The sequence below is a fragment of the Solea senegalensis genome, linkage group LG6, assembly GCF_019176455.1.
Source record: "Solea senegalensis isolate Sse05_10M linkage group LG6, IFAPA_SoseM_1, whole genome shotgun sequence".
Taxonomy (NCBI): Eukaryota; Metazoa; Chordata; class Actinopteri; order Pleuronectiformes; family Soleidae; genus Solea; species Solea senegalensis.
In genome coordinates this window covers 10010252-10028688 of record NC_058026.1, presented here as the reverse complement: position 1 = coordinate 10028688, position 18437 = coordinate 10010252, and the positions used below count along the sequence as shown (strand labels likewise).

Genomic DNA, 18437 nt, shown 5'->3' with positions numbered 1-18437 from the left:
GCCAAGATAAAGGGAAACAACACTAAGGTAATATTAGAAAAGGGGACAAATAAATAATGACTACAACAGAGCAAATAAAAGTATGTGCAGGTCACAAGATGAAAGAAATTGATAAAACACCAAAATTAATCAGTTTCTTTCTTTATAAGTTATAAGGTATTTTTATAAGGTATTTTTTTCATGGTGCGGTAACTATTTCATTTTATTGATCCTAGATTAAAACAGACTATCTGCATTAATAAAAACTTTGGACCTTAAGCCCATGCAAAGTTTATGTTGTCCTGTTTGTATTCTGCGGGGTTACACAGTGGTATACAGTCATTTCATTTTAACGGAATTTAAGTCATTTAACAGATTTCTGTAATTAGTTCTTGAATTCTCAGACACACTAAAAAAGGAGTTAGCAAAGGAGACCGAAGTAAAGGGTGTGTGAACATGTGTTTAAGGTAGAGTTACATGGAAAATTAAGAGAGCGCCAGTCGTAATACCCTTGTGAGACCTCTGTATTTACTGCACTGTTAAGCAGCGTTAATTTATCTCCAAAAACCTGTTATACACACACACAACTGCACACACACACACACACAGTATAAACAGATGGCCCAATGAGGTCCTTCTCCCTAGACAGATCCTCTAATTAGCTTCATATAAATGAATGGGTTAAGCAGAGTTCCTTTTACAGTGTGTGCTGTACTTCTGTTTCTACATCCACACACAAACATGCACACACAGGAAAAAACACCCATGTCTACAAAACCCATGTCTGTCCATCTTATTTTACAATAAACCAGAGAGAGGCATCCAAGGTAGTTGGAAAGTAAGAGAAGGTGACCAGGTGACCAACATGGGGCTTCAGTCTTTCTACAGGTAACAATAACATTTTCAAAACGTTATTTTGGATTAAACAGTATAAGGGTAAAAGTTTGAAGAATAGTTAGATATCATACAAAAAAAGAGAAATCCCTGGACCACGGAGACGTAGAAACGGGCAGAGATATGGTCTTGGAGACAACAAGGGAGCTTAGAAGAAAAAAGATAAAGAACTAAGGAGGAAATGAAAGAGGTGAGTGGATACAGCAAAAGAATGACACTGGGAGAAGAAAATATACTGTGTAAAGAAGAGGAGGGGGTGAAAGAGAAGGCAGAGGGATGGAGAGGGAAAATGTAAGCATGATAGAGAGGAAGACACACAGAAGATAAATCGTAAATTAGTTAAAAAACGACAGAAAGAAAGTATTCTTTGTTCCAGTTACTTTGTTACAAAGTCATGAAATCAAAATGATCAATGTGATTTAACAAGTGTCGTATTTTAAAAGAACACATATACCACTTATAATACAGAAGATGACTTCCTGTATTGATGTATCATCTTGTTCGGCTGACAAGACACAACGTTGCCGTAAACAGTTGCTTTAGGATGCTTAAAAACTGAATAATTATAATAAATCCAAGAGAAATAAACTTTTTCTGCAGACTCAAAGACCATTTCCCCTGCCACTGCAATAACTACTCACCTCCTGCTGCCACTTCTCTACGCAGGACTACTTCATAATGTTTTATAGCCAGCTTCAATTCTTAACAGCTGCTCTGACCCTCACTGTAGAGTGACAAGAATACTGCTGACAAGGCACAAACTGAACTTTATACTGTCACGTCTTCAGCTACACTATACACCCACAGTCCCTGAAGTGTGTTCAGTCTACTCCTGCAGGATTAGATTATATGTACTCTTATATGAGAATGGGACTGAGGAACACAAGGTAACAGCAAGTAGACTTTGCAGGGATGGAGTTGGGGGCCATGGTGGATGACTTAAGGGCAGAAGGGTGACGTAGCAGAGTCCCGTTGGATGACCTGGACGCTAGGCAGAACTGATCTGGAGGTTGACCCAGAGACTGGGAAACATCCAAAGGCCAGAAGCAGAAGAGCGAATGAGGCAAGAATGTTGACAGATCCTATCTGGAGGTCAAGCAGGAAGCCAATGAAGCCGGCTGGTTCTCCTCAAAGGAGAAGCAGGATGCTGCAGGTAAAGCATGGATTGCTGCCTGGAGACTGAGCGTATGCAGGTGCTGTCTGTCGGATCACTGAGGCAGGATCATGTCCATGGATTAGCTGGATCAGCATTTTGGCATGATGTAGGCTAACGCAAATAAAGAAGACAGACCCAAAAATTACAGTAATCCCATTTCTTATTTTACTCCTACCATGTTACTCCTACCTCTAGGCTTGGCTTGCCTGGTGGAAATCAGAGGCTCGAGGGTTTCTGTGTTCCTAAGCGTTCCATAAAAAGACCTGATATATGAAAAGCACAGCCGAGTAACAAGCAACCAAGATGTGTCCCACATCTGTTTCAAGTTCACACTATGGAGATATTAAAGGGATCTGCAGGCAAAATACACTCAAGCACTTTTGGACTTGAGAACTTTGTCATGCTCCAAAAAAGAAAATGGCACCAGACACCAGGAGAAGCAGTTCTGCAGTGAAGAGGTGAAAAGGCCCACGCATAGTAAACACCTCTGTGGTGCAACATAGCATAACATATGGCCATGGTAAGATAAAAAAAAAAAAAAACTTGATTTAAATCTCTGGTAGAATCAGACTCAAGGATGTACAGCATCTGTCTCAGCTGGTTGGAGATGAGATGAGCAATGAGAGACGTAGACAACAAATCAACATATCAACAATCAAACAATACAATCAAAAAATCAAGAACAGTGCAATACAGCAATAGAATAGGCAACTAAAACATGCTAAGCCTGTACAAGGAAACCAAAAGGGAGGGGAACAAGAGAGGAGTGAGAGGGCAGAGACAGAGGAGAGAGACCAGGAGCAGAAGTATTTGAGAGAGCGGGAGACAACAGTTAGCAGACGAAAGTCTATGACTGTGCAATGAGGCCACTGTGTCTTACCTAACTAAGCTAGTGAGAAGACATACATCTTAAGACGTTGATTTAATTGCTCAAGGGTCGAGGTGCTGGGCAACTCTCACATGTAGAGCAAGGCTCTCCCACAGTTTAGGAGCTGCCACAGCAAAGGCTCTATCTCCCCTGTATTTAGCCTTAATCTAGACGTGTACAAAAGCAGACCTCAGAGTTCTGGCCGCTTCCTGAGTGCAGGAAGCTGTTGCTTGTGAAGTTTACAATTTCAAATTGCCAACCACACATGACCACTGCATCTTCATCTGAAATCAGCCACTGACACAGCTGATGAAACAGTGGGTTTATACGGTCTCAGGCAGATGGCAGACAGTGGACATGGTGTGTAGTAAAAAACTATCATTATTTCTCTCGCTCTCTGCATGCCATTAGCCCATTTTATGGAGAACTTAAAGCATTAGTGTTTCCAAAAAATAAAATGTGATCATTGTCCCTCACAATCAACTTAATAAAAAAAAATCAGTAGAGGAGATGAGAAGATGTACGTCATAACGTGTACTTTCTCAAACGGAGCGCTCACTATAGGATGCACACCTCATGAATAATTCATCTGCAGGATGAAGTTCTTATTAAAGCCATGGTTATCGATTAGTTTCTAACTTTTCATATGCAAAGTTGGTGTTTGGTTAACAAGTAGGGGATCCTATTTTCACTTTCTGTTGCTTAGTGCGAGGTGAGATTTTCAGCCCTCATCAAATACAAGTTTAGCACCGCTCATCCCATGGTTTTATCTCTTCATTCACTCCCCTGGGTTCCCAGTGGAAGCTGCTGCAATGCCATACAGGCAATACATACTCTATGTATGAAGCCATTAGCTGCAATACTTTCTTTTATAATAATGCTGATACAGACGGAAAACTCCGCAAATTTCTCTCACTAAACTTATCTCTTTGGCGAACACAGTGTTATTCCTCATAACTCCCTCGGAGCTCTCTTCAATGCTCCAGTCACTGCCCGCTGCCTTTGGTTTGCAGGACACCAGAGGGAAGGAAATATGGAGGTAAATATTGTTCTGTTGGACCCTCCGGTTTGTTCATAAAACACAGCTCATGTTGCACAAGCTGTTTGGACAATTTTGGACGTGTTTTGTGGAGCTGTGATAAGTATGATGCACGCTGGGGAGTTGCTTTAAAGTCTAATCAAATAAGGTCCCACCTTTTTTTTACACAAATCATTACTCTGCACACAAAATGCCATGCAAACATAACAAAAAATACTGACGTGCAGTAACGATTAAAGTCAATAAAACATTGCCGGTCAAAATTGAATATTGGAAAAACAAGACTGTAAAATCCCATATGATCCAAAAACCTTACTTTCAGTCAGAACCTCACTGGTTTAGTTTGGTACTTTTTTTTTTTTTTTCGCATTTTTAACAAGCCCCTGTAGTATCTGATGTAGATGAACACATTAACACAGCTACATTCTGTCTCGAATAAGTTAGAGATGTGTATTCCATTGCAGTTGAAAAGTAACCAGGAAATTCCTCATGGGGGTCACAAGTATGACCCAGGACATATTTTATGACACATTAATGGGCCAATCCTGGGCCCATCCTGGAAAAGGCTTTTTTGAAGAAACGCAGATAAAGAACTATATAATAAGAGGTTCTGAGGTCAAATCTGTTGTTGATTCTCTAATAATTACGATATGTTTACATTGAAGATTAGATGTATGTTCTGAGCAGCTGTCCTCCTATACGGAGACGTGGTACCTAAAGACAGAAGGGCACCATTGTTTGTCTTCTCTGTCCATCACTAGGGTGGGCTTCTAGACCGAAGATAGAATACCTAAAATGGACAAATGTGAAGTATAGGATGATGATGTCAGAGAAACCTTTAAAAGTATGGACCTGCTCCTATGCAGGCAGAATTGTTCAGAGATTCGGCAGGAACGTTCTCCCAAGCTGCTGCAGAGCTTGGTCTGATGCTTGACTTAACCAAATAAAATCCCTTTTGTTCGGTACGAGTCTTGTGTCAGAGGGGTTCTTTCTGCACCATCAACTCATCACCTATCATTCGTAAGAAGAAGGAAGCCTGACTAAAAACAACACCCCAACCATTATTGGTTTATTTGTTTGTTTTCTGCATAAGACAATAAGATAAAGCCATTAAGATTATGCAAAAATGTGGTCGTCATTTGTCTGTGTGTGATGCCAAATTTAGTTAATGACTAAATCTATATTCATTTCTCATGCTACAACCTATACACTATCTGTATGCATGTATATGTTCAGATGGTGTATGTGTACACACATGTAAAGTATAATGTACAGCCACAACATAAAAACAGGTAACTGGTTTCACAGTGTTATGGCTGATCGGTGTAGTGTTGAATACAGATCAGACGTTTGTCTGTGCAGTGGCTGCTTATTTGTTCTGATTTAGGAACATGTGACAGTAGATGATGGTATGGCACATGCTGTTTATGTCCCTTAAATTCACTTTCAGTTTATAAGAGTAAAACATAATAGACTGATGGATGTTTTGTCAAATAAATGCAGTGAAGAGTTTCAGTTGGTACAGAACTGCTGTATGGATCCATTTTCACAGGTGAATATCAGAAATATTCTTCTCTTTTCAGAAAAAACCTGTCTTGTAAATCCCGTCTTAATGTTATTTTTTCAAAAGTAAAGAGTAATGAGGCTGTAAACCCACTCCTGTCTACGGAATACGTGAAGCTATTAATTATGCATCGGTGTGTTGAGAGGAGATGAGAGGAGATTGTTTATTTTTCAAGGAAACATTTACTGTGTGCAGATCCACAAGCCTGGAACCATATTAATTTTCAGCTGACTAATGAGCAGCAGTGCCACAACAGCGTCTCTCAAACAAATGGAGTTTGTTGGGACTATGGTGAATCTCCAGTTATTATTTCAATATTTGCAGCACAGAAAAACTGTATATCCTGGCTTCATGAGGAGCAGCTTTTGAAAAGTCAATTTATGTCTTCATAAAACTTGTAACCAAGGTTTCATTTGTAACTTAAAGACTGTTTTGAAAAAAAATGTGCTGTCTATTAAAATCATAAATTATCAAATTGAAAAATTTTGTTCTGTATGGAGGACCACATGGGACAAAATTAAATAAATGAATACACCATTAAATCATTCATTAAAATACACATTTCATGTCATGAAATAATGAAATGTGTCTTTAAATAATGAAATGTGTCTTTAATGAATTAAATGTATTTAATGACACATTTCATTATTTAATTACATATTTAATTAATGATTTAATGGTGTATTTATTTATTTAATTTTGTCCCATTTGGTCCTCCATAGTTCTGTAGTCCTGACTCATTTATTTAAACTTTGTATGTTAAAATTCTTGTAACTGACAGACCCAACTGCTTGATCACAACCATGTTAATACTCATTTGTTTCATTAGAGGTCACTGTTGCCCAGTTACAACACATTTGCTGAACATATAGAAATACAAAAGTTGAAACACTTCTGTGTTGTGTTTAGGTGAAAAAAAACATTAATTATAAAAACAAAAAAATAAACAACATTTGGAAGTGTTGTATGTTTTTAAAAAATGATAATTCTAATCTTGGGATCCTGCAGGCAACCAGAAACCACAAGGACGCCCCAAGTAAAAAACTACTACTAAAAAACAGGGAAAGGCAAGTCCTGAACAGTTATCAAAATGGGAAGAACAAGGTCTGAGCGAAAGGTGGAGACTGTACAAGGAGAGGAATGGGAGCCCCAGCTTAGATGCCAACTATAGTAACCCCAGCAACAATGATGTAAACCATTAAAAGCCATAAAGATAAGATATCCAATCGACCGCAGGAACATATTCAGCTTGACTGCCCAGCGACTGACATGCGACACGAATGGTAAGTTTAGCCTTTTCAAATTGAATGCAGTGCCTTTATATTGAAACACAATAACCCAGTTGATTTATTATTTCAATTTACACATTTTTTTAACATCATGAGAAGTGTTGTACCTAGTCCGTAGTCTTGTACAGAGTCTAAAGATCACATATTTATTTGTCTCTGTGGCTCGACGATAAGGTATAGACAATAAAAGGTATAGACAAAGTGCAGTTGTTGATGTTCTTGACTTTTCATTCTCCCACCAGGTGATCCTTTTTCTAGTTCTTCATCACCATGCTGCAAGTGCGACAAAAACCCATTTCATGGAAGCAACGCTGGGTCAAACATGTCACTGTGGCTTGCTTCTTCATGTTTATGATCGTGTTGTACTGTCTTTCTACACTACAGATCTACGTCAGTCCACCAGAGTAAGAGTCTTTCACAGCATTTTCATTTTTTTACACAATTAAGATTTGTTATAACATTGTTTTTATATTAGATTGGTTTGGAAAACACATCAAAATACTTCACCACAGCTGATAGTCTACTAAATGTCCTGCCTCAATCTTCATAATATCACAACTCCTCTAGCTGTGTTGCTGCACAAGGTAATGATTTACCAGACAAGGATTAACAAGTGGACTCAAAATCCAGATTATCATCACAGAGACAAGATCACCCCAATTTACAACCTGTGATCTTTATTATATGTATACTTTATAATACATTGGTATCAAACAAGATGACAACATCAAAACTATTCCAGCTGGTGTACCATAAAAAGCTTTATTGTCATAGATGGCTGGATATGAGTGCTACTCCTGGTCAGTGCATTTTCAAAACATTGTTTTTGATGGCTTTCCATAGAAGTATGAAGTGACAGAAGTGCACCTCACTGCACATAACGTCCTCATTTTGAAATGATAAAAGTAAGTTTGTACCAACACACTTTTGTATGTGTCCTATAGTGGCTAAAATGAAGTAATTTGACCTTGAAAGATCACTGATGACATTATGACATTTGTCCTTTTCTCATATCTACACAGAATAGGGATTTGATTTGCTGTTATACTAAATCATTTCCACTCTTTCTCCAGGCTTCCAGTTCCTCTCTCGTGTGCTGCCCCTCCAGGCCAACACAGCACTCATTCACCCACAAATGGCTCACAGCAAAATAATAAAATATGTGTCCCTAAAATGGACGTCATGTTCATGAAGACTCATAAAACTGCAAGCAGCACCTTCCTCAACATTCTCTTCCGCTTTGGGGAGAAGCACAATCTCAAATTTGCTTTTCCCAATGGTCGAAATGACTTCTTCTACCCTTCATATTTTCAGCACACGTACGTTCAAGATTTTAAATCTGGAATGTGTTTTAACATCCTGTGTAACCACATGCGTTTCAACGCAGCTGAAGTGGCCAAAGTGCTGCCAAGGGACACTTTATACATTACAATCTTGAGAGATCCCGCAGAGCTCTTTGAGTCCTCTTTCCATTACTTCGGTCATCTCATTCCTCTGACCTGGAGTATACCAGGAAAAGATAAGATGGCAGAGTTCCTGCGTGATCCCAATCTCTATTTCAGCCCAAATGGATTCAGCTCCTTCTACCTGAAGAACCTGCTCTTCTTTGACTTTGGACAGGACAACACCCTGGATCCAAGTGACCCCCAAGTCAACAAGAGCATCGGGCTCATTGCTGAGCGTTTTCATTTGGTTATGCTAATGGAGCACTTTGAGGAATCACTCATATTGCTCAAGGACATCCTCTGCTGGGAGATGGTTGACATCCTGTTCTTTAAGCTAAACTCTCGTCAGCAATCCACAATGTCTAAACTGACCCCACAACTGAGGGCAAAGGCCTTGCAGTGGAATAGCATTGACTGGAAGCTTTACAAACACTTTAACGTGACTTTCTGGGAGAAAGTGGAGACTTATGGAAGAGAGCGTATGACAAAGGATGTTGCAGAGCTCAGGAGGAGGAATGCAGAGATGGAGAAGATCTGCATCAAGGGAGGTCACCCTGTGATGGCCAAAGACATTCATGAGGAAGAAATGCAGCCATGGCAACCCATCGGAGAAAGGTCCATCATGGGATACAATTTAAATAAAAATATAGACAAAGCCTATCAGGTGTTGTGCCGAAAGATGTTACTCCCAGAAATTCAATATCTGACAGACTTGGGGGTTAACCTGTGGGTCACTAAGCTGTGGGAACACGTGAGGAATATCATTAACTGATGACAGGAGACACATGAGACAAATGGCTGAATGAGCTGTGAAGGGCATGGATGAAAAATGAATATGTTAAATAACTACACAGTATTTTTTTTTGAATGGGGCAAATTTGTTGCAGTCTGCCAGAGATATAAGCATGTATGACATGAATCTACAACTAATAATACAACTATTTATGTATTTAAATCGTTTAGCATGTTATATGAAATATGTGTAGCCTTCTTTTTAGAGAGGATTTATCTCTGTTTATTGTTGTTCTGTGTACTCTTCTTTGTTTTAAAAGAGCTGCACATTCTGCCTTGTTTTGCATGCTTAAACAATTGAGTTTCAGTAGATCCATTCTAATGTAATGTAGAGAGCAAAATCCAAAGAAGGTCTTCAACAGCTTTAAAAGCCATAAAAAAAGACATGTTTTGCAGAAGTTCCATTCAGGTTAGACTGTATAACCACTATGGTGGAATATACTGTGGTTATCATTCAATGATCAATTCTCCTAGAATTCTCCAGAATTGTTGAGGTCATATCCCAGCCCATGTGACCTCAGGTGGCCTTCTCCTTACATGACTTTGCTTTTCTTTTATTGTGCTTTGCAATGTCAAAGTCACTACATGACTCATGAGTTGGAATGTTTTGTTTAAAAATGCCTCTTAAATAAATATTACACTATCAAGAAGAAGAAACACCCCTCTTTAACTTCCAATATTCTGCAGACTATTTGTGGATCTTGAGCTTGACATTTATAATTTTTATTTTTATTTTATTCAACATTTGTGACAAGTCGATTAGCAGAGTGATAAATTGTGTCCAGTTTATGGAGGGTTCCTTTGCATGCATGTCGGTATATTGTATCCCCGTAAATCAAATAAGAGAAGGCTGGTCTTTTCAACAATCATACGTTTGGCTGCAGATGTAAATGAGGAACAATGTATGTACACAAAACCAAGTCTTGCTTTGACCTTTGACTGTAACATGTTGACATGATGTGAAAAGGGCAACACATTTTCAACATATTAAAACCATATTTAAAAACAAATATAGGTTGGTAAAGGCCTGTTGTATTTCGTTAAACCTACGTTTTCAAGACTTAACAACATGATCTGGAGAAGGAGCAGAGGCATATCATCAGCATAGGCTTTGCAGACAGGTTGTTGAATGTCATTTGTAAATATAGCAAAAAGGGTAGGACCAAGAATTGATGTTCCAACATCATGTTGGAAAGGTAATTTGAGGACCATGTTTCTTGCCCCACCTTGCCTCCTCCTTCGTGTCCTCCTTTCTCTCCTGCTTCTCTACCTCCAGCATGCAATCAGCTCACCTGTGGCAGGAGCCCACCTGCTCCCAATTCACTCATCAGCTCAGGCTTTATATTTCCTGGTCCTGCAGTTACTCATTGCCAGGTTGTGACAACTCCGTGGTAATGGCATGGCTCGCCTGTGTCCTGTCTTCTAACACCGTGACAATGATTAACCATAAAGTCCAAATTCCCCCTGTCATGTGTGGTAAGAGTTAAAGCAATTTTAATAGTTTTTTCAACAATGTGCTGCTGTGTGTAGCTATTAAAAATGTACAATGTAGATGAAATTTCCTTTATTATAATGAACTTTTTTTACACATCAAAGACTGTTTTCAGGTCTTGCAGAGTACTACTGCATGTGTGTAAAAAGTCATAATAAATCGCCTCAAGTGATGTCACTTTTTCCCCTATAATGAACTCAGAAATTGAGGTATATTGTAGTTGCAGGTAACATAGAAGCCAGGTTTCAACAAGGTGAATAATGGGCACAATGAAGATGATATTTAGCACTATTTTAACATATTAAATAATTCTGTCTAATTGTAGTATTTTTCCATTGCCACTATTCATCACTTCACCTTTCGGTATGTTTTCCAAGGAGACCCATGGTGTCCCTGCAAGAACTCGAAGTGCTTTTCTATGACAAGTACAGTAGATGGCGCTGGAGTCCAGCATTACTTGCTGCTTCTGTCCAAGGTAAAGAGCATGAGTCACTCCACAGATGCAGACCTTCCTGGTGACTTTGAAAAATTGTGATCATGTAACAGTCACAGACACACACACATACACAAACACACATAAAACAAAATTCTGGGTTGCCCAGAGGCCCAAGGTTAAAAACCCACTGCTACCTTAGAGAGAGAGAGAGAGAGAGAGAGAGAGAGGGAGAGAGAGAGTGAGAGTGAGAGAGAGAGCGAGAGAGCGAGACTGAGAGAGAGACATATTTCACCTCTGAGCTCAGACACACCAGATTAAATTCAAATACTGTGGCCTCCATGCAAAAAACAGCCACAGTGGGGCATAATACCAGTGTGGCATTAGCAGGGATGACACCTGTTATTAGTACAGTGTGAGGGGAGTGAATTAGAAGAGGTGTGATACAAGAGGAGACAGACAAATGTTTTTACATATGATCTATGTTGGTTACATTTTGGTGTCAATATAATTTGCATTAGAAATTATATTTGATACTCCAGGTTCTCCGGTTTCCTCCCACAGTAAAAGAACAAAAATATGGAGTTTAGGTAAATTGGACACTCAGGGGTGGTTGTTTGTCTCTAAATGCGTGCCTGTGATGGAGTGCTGACCTGTCCAGGGTGTACCCCGCCTTTCTCCCTATATGTGTTTATTGCGTCTTGATACACAATTTGCAGAAAAATGTCAAAGACAGTCAGCTTGAAATTTGGCAACTGCAGCAGGTTAAAATTGACAGAGATGTGCAGTTCTCATGTGTAACAGTGCTATATGATAAATGCTGCAGAGCAGCTTATTTAATGGGCACATATACAGTATTTCAGAGTGAAATGAAATTGGTTGTAACCTTTGGTTAAACAGGTACCAGTGATGTTCACTTCAATTGATGACATTTCTTCTAAAAGTTAAGTAAATACTGATAAGCTTTGAACAGGTTCCTCATTCCCCTTTGAGCACACACACACACACACTGAGAGAGCTCTGATTGACGATGTTTGGGCTTTGTCAAAGTCAAATGTCAAAGTTAGAACATCATACAAGTGAGTAACTGCAAATCTACCGAGGTTATGAGTCGTTATTAAAGCCGCTGCATTCTGTTTCATTTCCTATGAGAAAGCCGATGTGAATTCAATATGACACACATCCACATCCTTTATGGAGTCTGAACATGGCTGACTAAACGGTGATGAAAAACTCTGTCACATCACAGATTTATTTTCTCAGAAAATACCAGAAGAGCTGAGACTAGTTTGAGCATCATTTTATTATTTAACTAAAGAAAACTTGATGTAAACTGACTTTTTAGTCAATGTACACTAAATAATACCAGAAAAAACATATTGTAAAATGCTGATTTATATTTGATACCAAATTTGCTCATTTCCTCCTGTCCCACAATCAGTTGCTCAACAAATTATGAATATTTTATACATTTGAATCCCCTTTGACCTGTTTCTTTCACCTGCTTATTATAAAATAACATAAATGCAAATCTGCAACCAAACAACTGACAAAGCTGGATTTTGTTTTTGGGCAGAGGGCTGGAGTAAGATTTCCATGCAGTGGTGTTCAGCAGTCCCTTCACCCTCTTCCTCTTCCTCCTCCTCCCAGCTTCCCTGTCTCCTCCCTCCGTCCCCTCCTTTCTCACGTGGATGCAGCGAGGGCAGCATGAGGGAGAATGAACAAGTGGCTCATCCGTTCTTCAATGGGATGGCTGTGCTTCTTCAATGTCGACTGTCTTCCTCCTCCCCTCTCACGGATTCTTCACACCTTCACACTGTCTCCTGTCAGTCTCTTCACTCTTTTATGACCTTGTTTGTTTGTTCTCCTCGGTCTCTCTTTATTTTCCTGTTCGCCTGAGTGACCTTCAAGGTCACCCAGGAATTTAATGGATTCAAAAAGACTGAGCATAAAAAAAACCCAACAGGAATTCTGAACAACTGTTCAGCCGTTTCAATACCAGAACTTTTGGAATTTGACCATCTATTTGGCTGATTCCAGCAATGACTTACCACCACGTTGTGTTTACCAAGCATCAACAGCATGCTATTATTTGATATCTGCATCCAGCTTTGTCACATTCATCTAATGATAAAAAGGAGCCATTTCACTTGGTCATGTTTTATACAGATCACATTGACACAGTGTCACCAAGGGTCAACTTTGTTTTTGTTCTGCTTAGTTTAGTTGTTGTGTTAGATTTAGTTTAGGTTTAAAGTCATGTTAAGTTCTTGTCACCTTTGGTGTGGGTTTGATTTTCACTTCCCCTTTTATTTTGGTAAATGTCATGTCTTCCTGTCTCGTAGTTTCCTCAGTTGTTTAGACACATCTCCCCTAATTCCCTCATGCACTTCACCTGGTGATCATTATCACTCGCACCTGCTCTTGATTCCCTCTGCCCTATATAGTGTCCCTAGTTCCTTTGCCTACTGGTGTAGAAATGTACTCAGGTTAAAGTAAAAAAGTAGCCTGTTTAAAATGTACTCAGCATAAAGGTTACCTTTTTAACAAGGTTGGGGTTCATTCTTGTGTTGTGCAAAAAGGACAAGGGGACACAAATCTCATATGGATTGTTTTTTTCTGTCCTCATCATTCACTACCAAAGTTTCTGGTGCTTATTTTTATTTTTTTATTTTTTTAAATTCAGGCCAACATTGTTTTAACAGATGTGATTTAAAATGTATAGCGAATACTTCCAAAAAAAACACACTAAAAGTAAAATGACACATTTTGAAAATGACTTTAAAATGTACAAGTACACAAAAAACCTACTCAATTACATATTAGATGTACTAGATGCTATATTGTAAACCTTCAGTCAAAGCTGGGCTAATTGTGCCACAACAAAACATAAATGACAAGTGCACTATTATTGTTTAAGTTCCTATCTGATGAGAACTCCTTTGGTCTGTACAGGAGAGTTATTTAATTCACTCCCTCTCTCTCACTTAGCACTAATTCTTTCACACGTCCCAAAATAGCCATGGGTTCTCCTTTGGGAACAACAGGGCTTTGCTCCAATAATCTCCACCACCACTGTCTCTCTCCCTAACTATGTTTATGTGTGCGCACGCATAGATTGCATGGGACAATCTATGTTGCTTGCTCAATCAGCAGTGTCAGAATAAAATAATGAGGGCAGCAGAAAGAGAGAGAATGAAAAATATGTGTCAACTATTCCTCATGGTGGGGCAAGAGAGACAGAGAACAATGTGCATCCTCACATACATACACACACACTGCACAAGCTCTTTCCAAAAAAAACAAAAAACACGCCACAGAATCTTGAAATGGCTGAAAGATCACAAGAGTATATACAGTACAGTAGAGGAATGGTGGCAGACAGCAGTTTTTTAACTTAATAATTTTAAATCTCCAAATTCTCCCTTACCTTTCCTTTCTGTTTTCAAAAACAAAGGACAATGTGTTTTCTTTTTTAAAGAAAAGTCAGGATGAGGCAGGAATGACGGTTAATATTCATGTTTGCCTACTGCTTTGTATGCACACAAACACGCGGTAATAAACCCTCTGGTTTCTCATGGTGTCCCTGCAAGAACTCGTCAAATGAAAAAAGTCTCATTGTAGGACCAACAATATTAGATTTGTTCTATAGAATTAACTAAAAATAAACTAAAGATGCATGGCCTTTTTGGCTGTCTTTTTTTAGTAGTGACCACCAGGGCTGACATGGAAACATATTTTGTCGAGTTAAATGGACTTAAATTGTATTTTTTGTCATGTCATTCTTCCACTAGAATTGGACTGAGAGACTGTTATAAATGAATATTTTTAATATTGACTTTCCCAGTTAACAACAAGGATCAGGGATATTTCAGGGATTTCAAAGTGAGAACTGAATAAACAGACCGAGAGAAGAAAAAATGGCAGACAGAAAGATAGAGAGATAATAGACAGGGGTCAGAGTGGCTGCCAGCTGTTTGAGATGAATAGACCATTATATAGAGCAGAGTGGTGGCAGATGGCTCGTCAGCACTGTAACACACACATATACCAACACACACACAATTTACCAAGTCATCAAAAACACAATTAAATAGTTTAGAATTTGTAAACATTATACGTTTTACTTTTGTACATATGTATCACAGGGGACTGGGTTCATTCACTGAGTTCTGCACTCGAGCAGTGAAACTGAATAGCAATGCAAAAATGCAAAAATACCAAACACATCATTTGACAAATCAGCTGCTCCACAGCGCATGCACACAAAAGCTTAACAGCTCAACAAGAGCTCTCATGGGCAGACACAAAGTTATGAGTTGATGGCCTTAAAAACACAAACAGATTACAACTAGTGTCTGAGCAGTTTATTTTACATACTGCAAACAGAAGGTTTTTTTTTAACAATTGTGTCATGATCGCCATTTGTTACCAACTTCACATTCAGGTATAACGTGTACTTGACAAAAGTCCAGACCTCAGAGTATCTGTTTTGCCCGCTCTGAATTAAACAGTGAACGTCGACGTTTCAGGGCGTTTTGGTTTACTGGACTCAAGGTTCTCGATTGTAAAAGTTGGCTGATGGTGGTTCCATGCAGGCGGGTCGACAGGGACTTAGAACACGACCGGCATCTTGTAATGGCTTAGTTGAACCTGAAGCACAGCCAAACAAAGCATCTGACTGGAAAACTGAGTTAAGTGTGGCTCTGACATTTGTAAAACAATGGTGACCGAACCATCTGGCAGAGTCTGAAGGGAAGATCTAGCAGCAGCTGATGGACGGTTGATGGTAGAGTCTGTGGTGGAGAACAGGTGCCCAGGAGCCACATCCAGCACAATGGTGCAAACAAAGTGAATGCCTGATTCACTATTTTCCTATTTCCCTTGGCTTTCAGTGTTCTCACTCATATTCTTATGTTCATAGTATAATGATTTTGTTCTCTTGTACATTGTTATGTTACCCTAGACTTGTGGTTATATGGGTAATACTATTATTTTACTCTTATTTGCATTATATTGAAAAATCTCCATTTACACCGGAGTCAAAATTATTCACGTAATGCCACAGTTTTAATTTGTGATCTTTTACCATATCATGAAAATCCCAGGTGTTGCTAACACTGAAAAGGGGGCATTACATTTAATGTCACCACTGTTAGGGCACTACTTTTGACCTATTTATAATGTTGTCAGATCCACACGGACTCTTCCTGCCCGCTGAAAATGTTTGTTCATTAATGAGCAACCTAATCAAATTCACTATTTATATTTGCTGAAACAATTCTAAAGAGCCTTCCACTTGTTGATGAAGCTCACTCGCCTTCATGTCAGTTCTTGACGATAGTGCTCCCTGAGGCGTGTAACTGATCAAGAGGACACATCACATGTCTTTTGCATTGACTCATTATTGAAGGAGGGAGGGTGTGTGTGCTGATCAACACAGTCTATCATCAACAATTATGAGACTGTATAAGTCACACAACAAATACACACGCATATGTAATACTTGTGTACACACTTGAGGACTCTAGCCAGCGCCTGATGCAAGCCAAAGTGCAGAGAGAGAGAGAGAGAGAGAGAGAGAGAGAGAGCATTACTCTACAATCACACATATCTGAAAGATGATGGATGACCACAACAACATCCTCTTTTAAGTGTGCTTACAGGCCACTGCTCAGCCCAGCAGTGACCGGGGTATGTTTGAATAACCTTTGTGTCCTGAGTGCGGTTGTCATTCAAACAGCAGACTACATGTAACCAGTGCAATGTTCAGAGCGCATGTGTCACAGAAAACTGCATCAGGAGACAACACTGGTGCATTTATTGAACTGTAAAAAAAAAGTGTTTTGTGTTGATGATGATTGATGATTTCATGGGGCATATCATATACACTGAACGTCTCAGCAGAATTTCTCCACAAGTTAAGCTTTAGTCAAAGTCACCCTAGTTAATGTACCAGAAGAGGACAAATATAAGGGGAAGAGCTCAACATAATCAATACAAAACCAGTATTTATGGAGGTTCTGAATTTTTTCCAAGGACCCAGGTTTGCATGAGTTGTGAATTGTGGTAAGGTTAAGGTTAGGCATTAGCTGCTTATGGTTAAGGTTAAGGGATAATGCTTTGTTTAGGCTGTCCAAATGAATGTGTCCTAAGGAGAATAGCTGCACAAACCTGTGTGTGTGTGTGCTTTTATGTTCTTGTATGGGTATATTTGTGAGCACCAAAACACTTACATACCATAGAAAGTGAGGGTTTTTTTAAGTGGTAAACGTAAACTAAATTCCAAAGCCACCCAAAGTTGTTAGCTGTAGGCAGGTTCCTATGGGTTTGCACATTTATTTCCACTTGCCGTACATCCAGTTACATTGCCATCTGCATATGTCCAAGCCTCTTTCGGATCAACAACACATAGCAATATCCCCTTGATGTTCCAGGTTGTGAATGATGATCTATACCTTTAACAGTAACATAACGGTCAATGGACACATCCACCAACCCAAAATGCTGTATTTTTCCAGTGCATATCCACCGATCCCTCTATCCATCATAGCTGTCCAAGGTATCATGGGTCCTAAATTAACTCAATACTGGCTCATACAGTAAGGGTTAGGGTTAGGCATTTAGTTGCAGTGGTTAAGGTTAGGGTAAGTGTCCTCACTACGAATGCTGCACAAACATATTATGTGTGTAGTACACACATGTGTATATAAAGGGTTATGACCAAATTAAACAGTTAGTACACAATGCACACATTACAACACCAAAATTAGTTTGGGTCATGATGACATGAATAAAATGGATTGTTTTCAAGCCATTGTTCCCCGAAAAAACAAATGTGAAGTCCAGCACTGCAACAATTGCCTCATTCACACACTGCACTGTGTTTAAAGTAGGACAGTTCACTAATCAGTGGGGGCCAACAAGATTCATCACAGCTCCATGACAAATCAGTGTGTTTTAATACAGGACAAACACTCCATCATTATGGTAATTATGTCACGACTTGTGAGATTATTAATACATTCACCATGGATTGAGGCAAACACCTAACCCAACATAACAACTTATACTGTGTCATATTGCAAGAATGTATCACACAGAAACTGCTAATCTAATCAATATAACATGGATCTGTTTAAGTCAGCCTGATTAAGCAGTACAACATCACACATGTTACCAATGAATCGAGTCAGCTTTGATCTTATTTAATCAAATGACCGTCACCTGATCAAATAAAGATTAAAAAGAACAAAAAAACGTATGTTAGGAAATGTTGTAATGACAAAATTCATTGATCATAAAATAATGTTAATTATTTTTAAGTAACTGTTTCCAGTAGCTCTGTCATTGTTCTCCTCAGTTGTCCTCAGCCTGCAAGCAGTGACATCATTCCCCTTTCACCCAGTTCTCTGCTCGCTGCAGCGCGAGGTAACCAGCGGTCAAACCGCGACGCATTCACGGACTCTTTAACAGCTCCGTCATC

The 18437-nt window shown here is 39.1% G+C and overlaps 1 protein-coding gene across 1 annotated transcript; it reads left to right on the top strand.

Moving 5' to 3' along the window:
* Nucleotides 1-6704: 6704 nt before the first annotated feature.
* Nucleotides 6705-9869, top strand: LOC122770697 (galactosylceramide sulfotransferase-like). The gene is made up of 3 exons (XM_044027712.1): nucleotides 6705-6783; nucleotides 7032-7193; nucleotides 7863-9869. Exons 2-3 carry the CDS (start codon nucleotides 7060-7062, stop codon nucleotides 9004-9006), a joined length of 1278 nt encoding a protein of 425 aa, XP_043883647.1. The 5' UTR covers nucleotides 6705-6783; nucleotides 7032-7059; the 3' UTR covers nucleotides 9007-9869.
* The last annotated feature ends 8568 nt before the right edge of the window (nucleotides 9870-18437 follow it).

Excerpts from the sequence above, each read along its gene's own strand:
- LOC122770697 (XM_044027712.1), top strand. The coding sequence starts at position 7,060 with ATGCTGCAAGTGCGACAAAAACCCATTTCATGGAAGCAACGCTGGGTC. Across the intron at positions 7,194-7,862 it reads ATCTACGTCAGTCCACCAGA|GCTTCCAGTTCCTCTCTCGT; the intron begins GTAAGAGTCTTT and ends CTCTTTCTCCAG.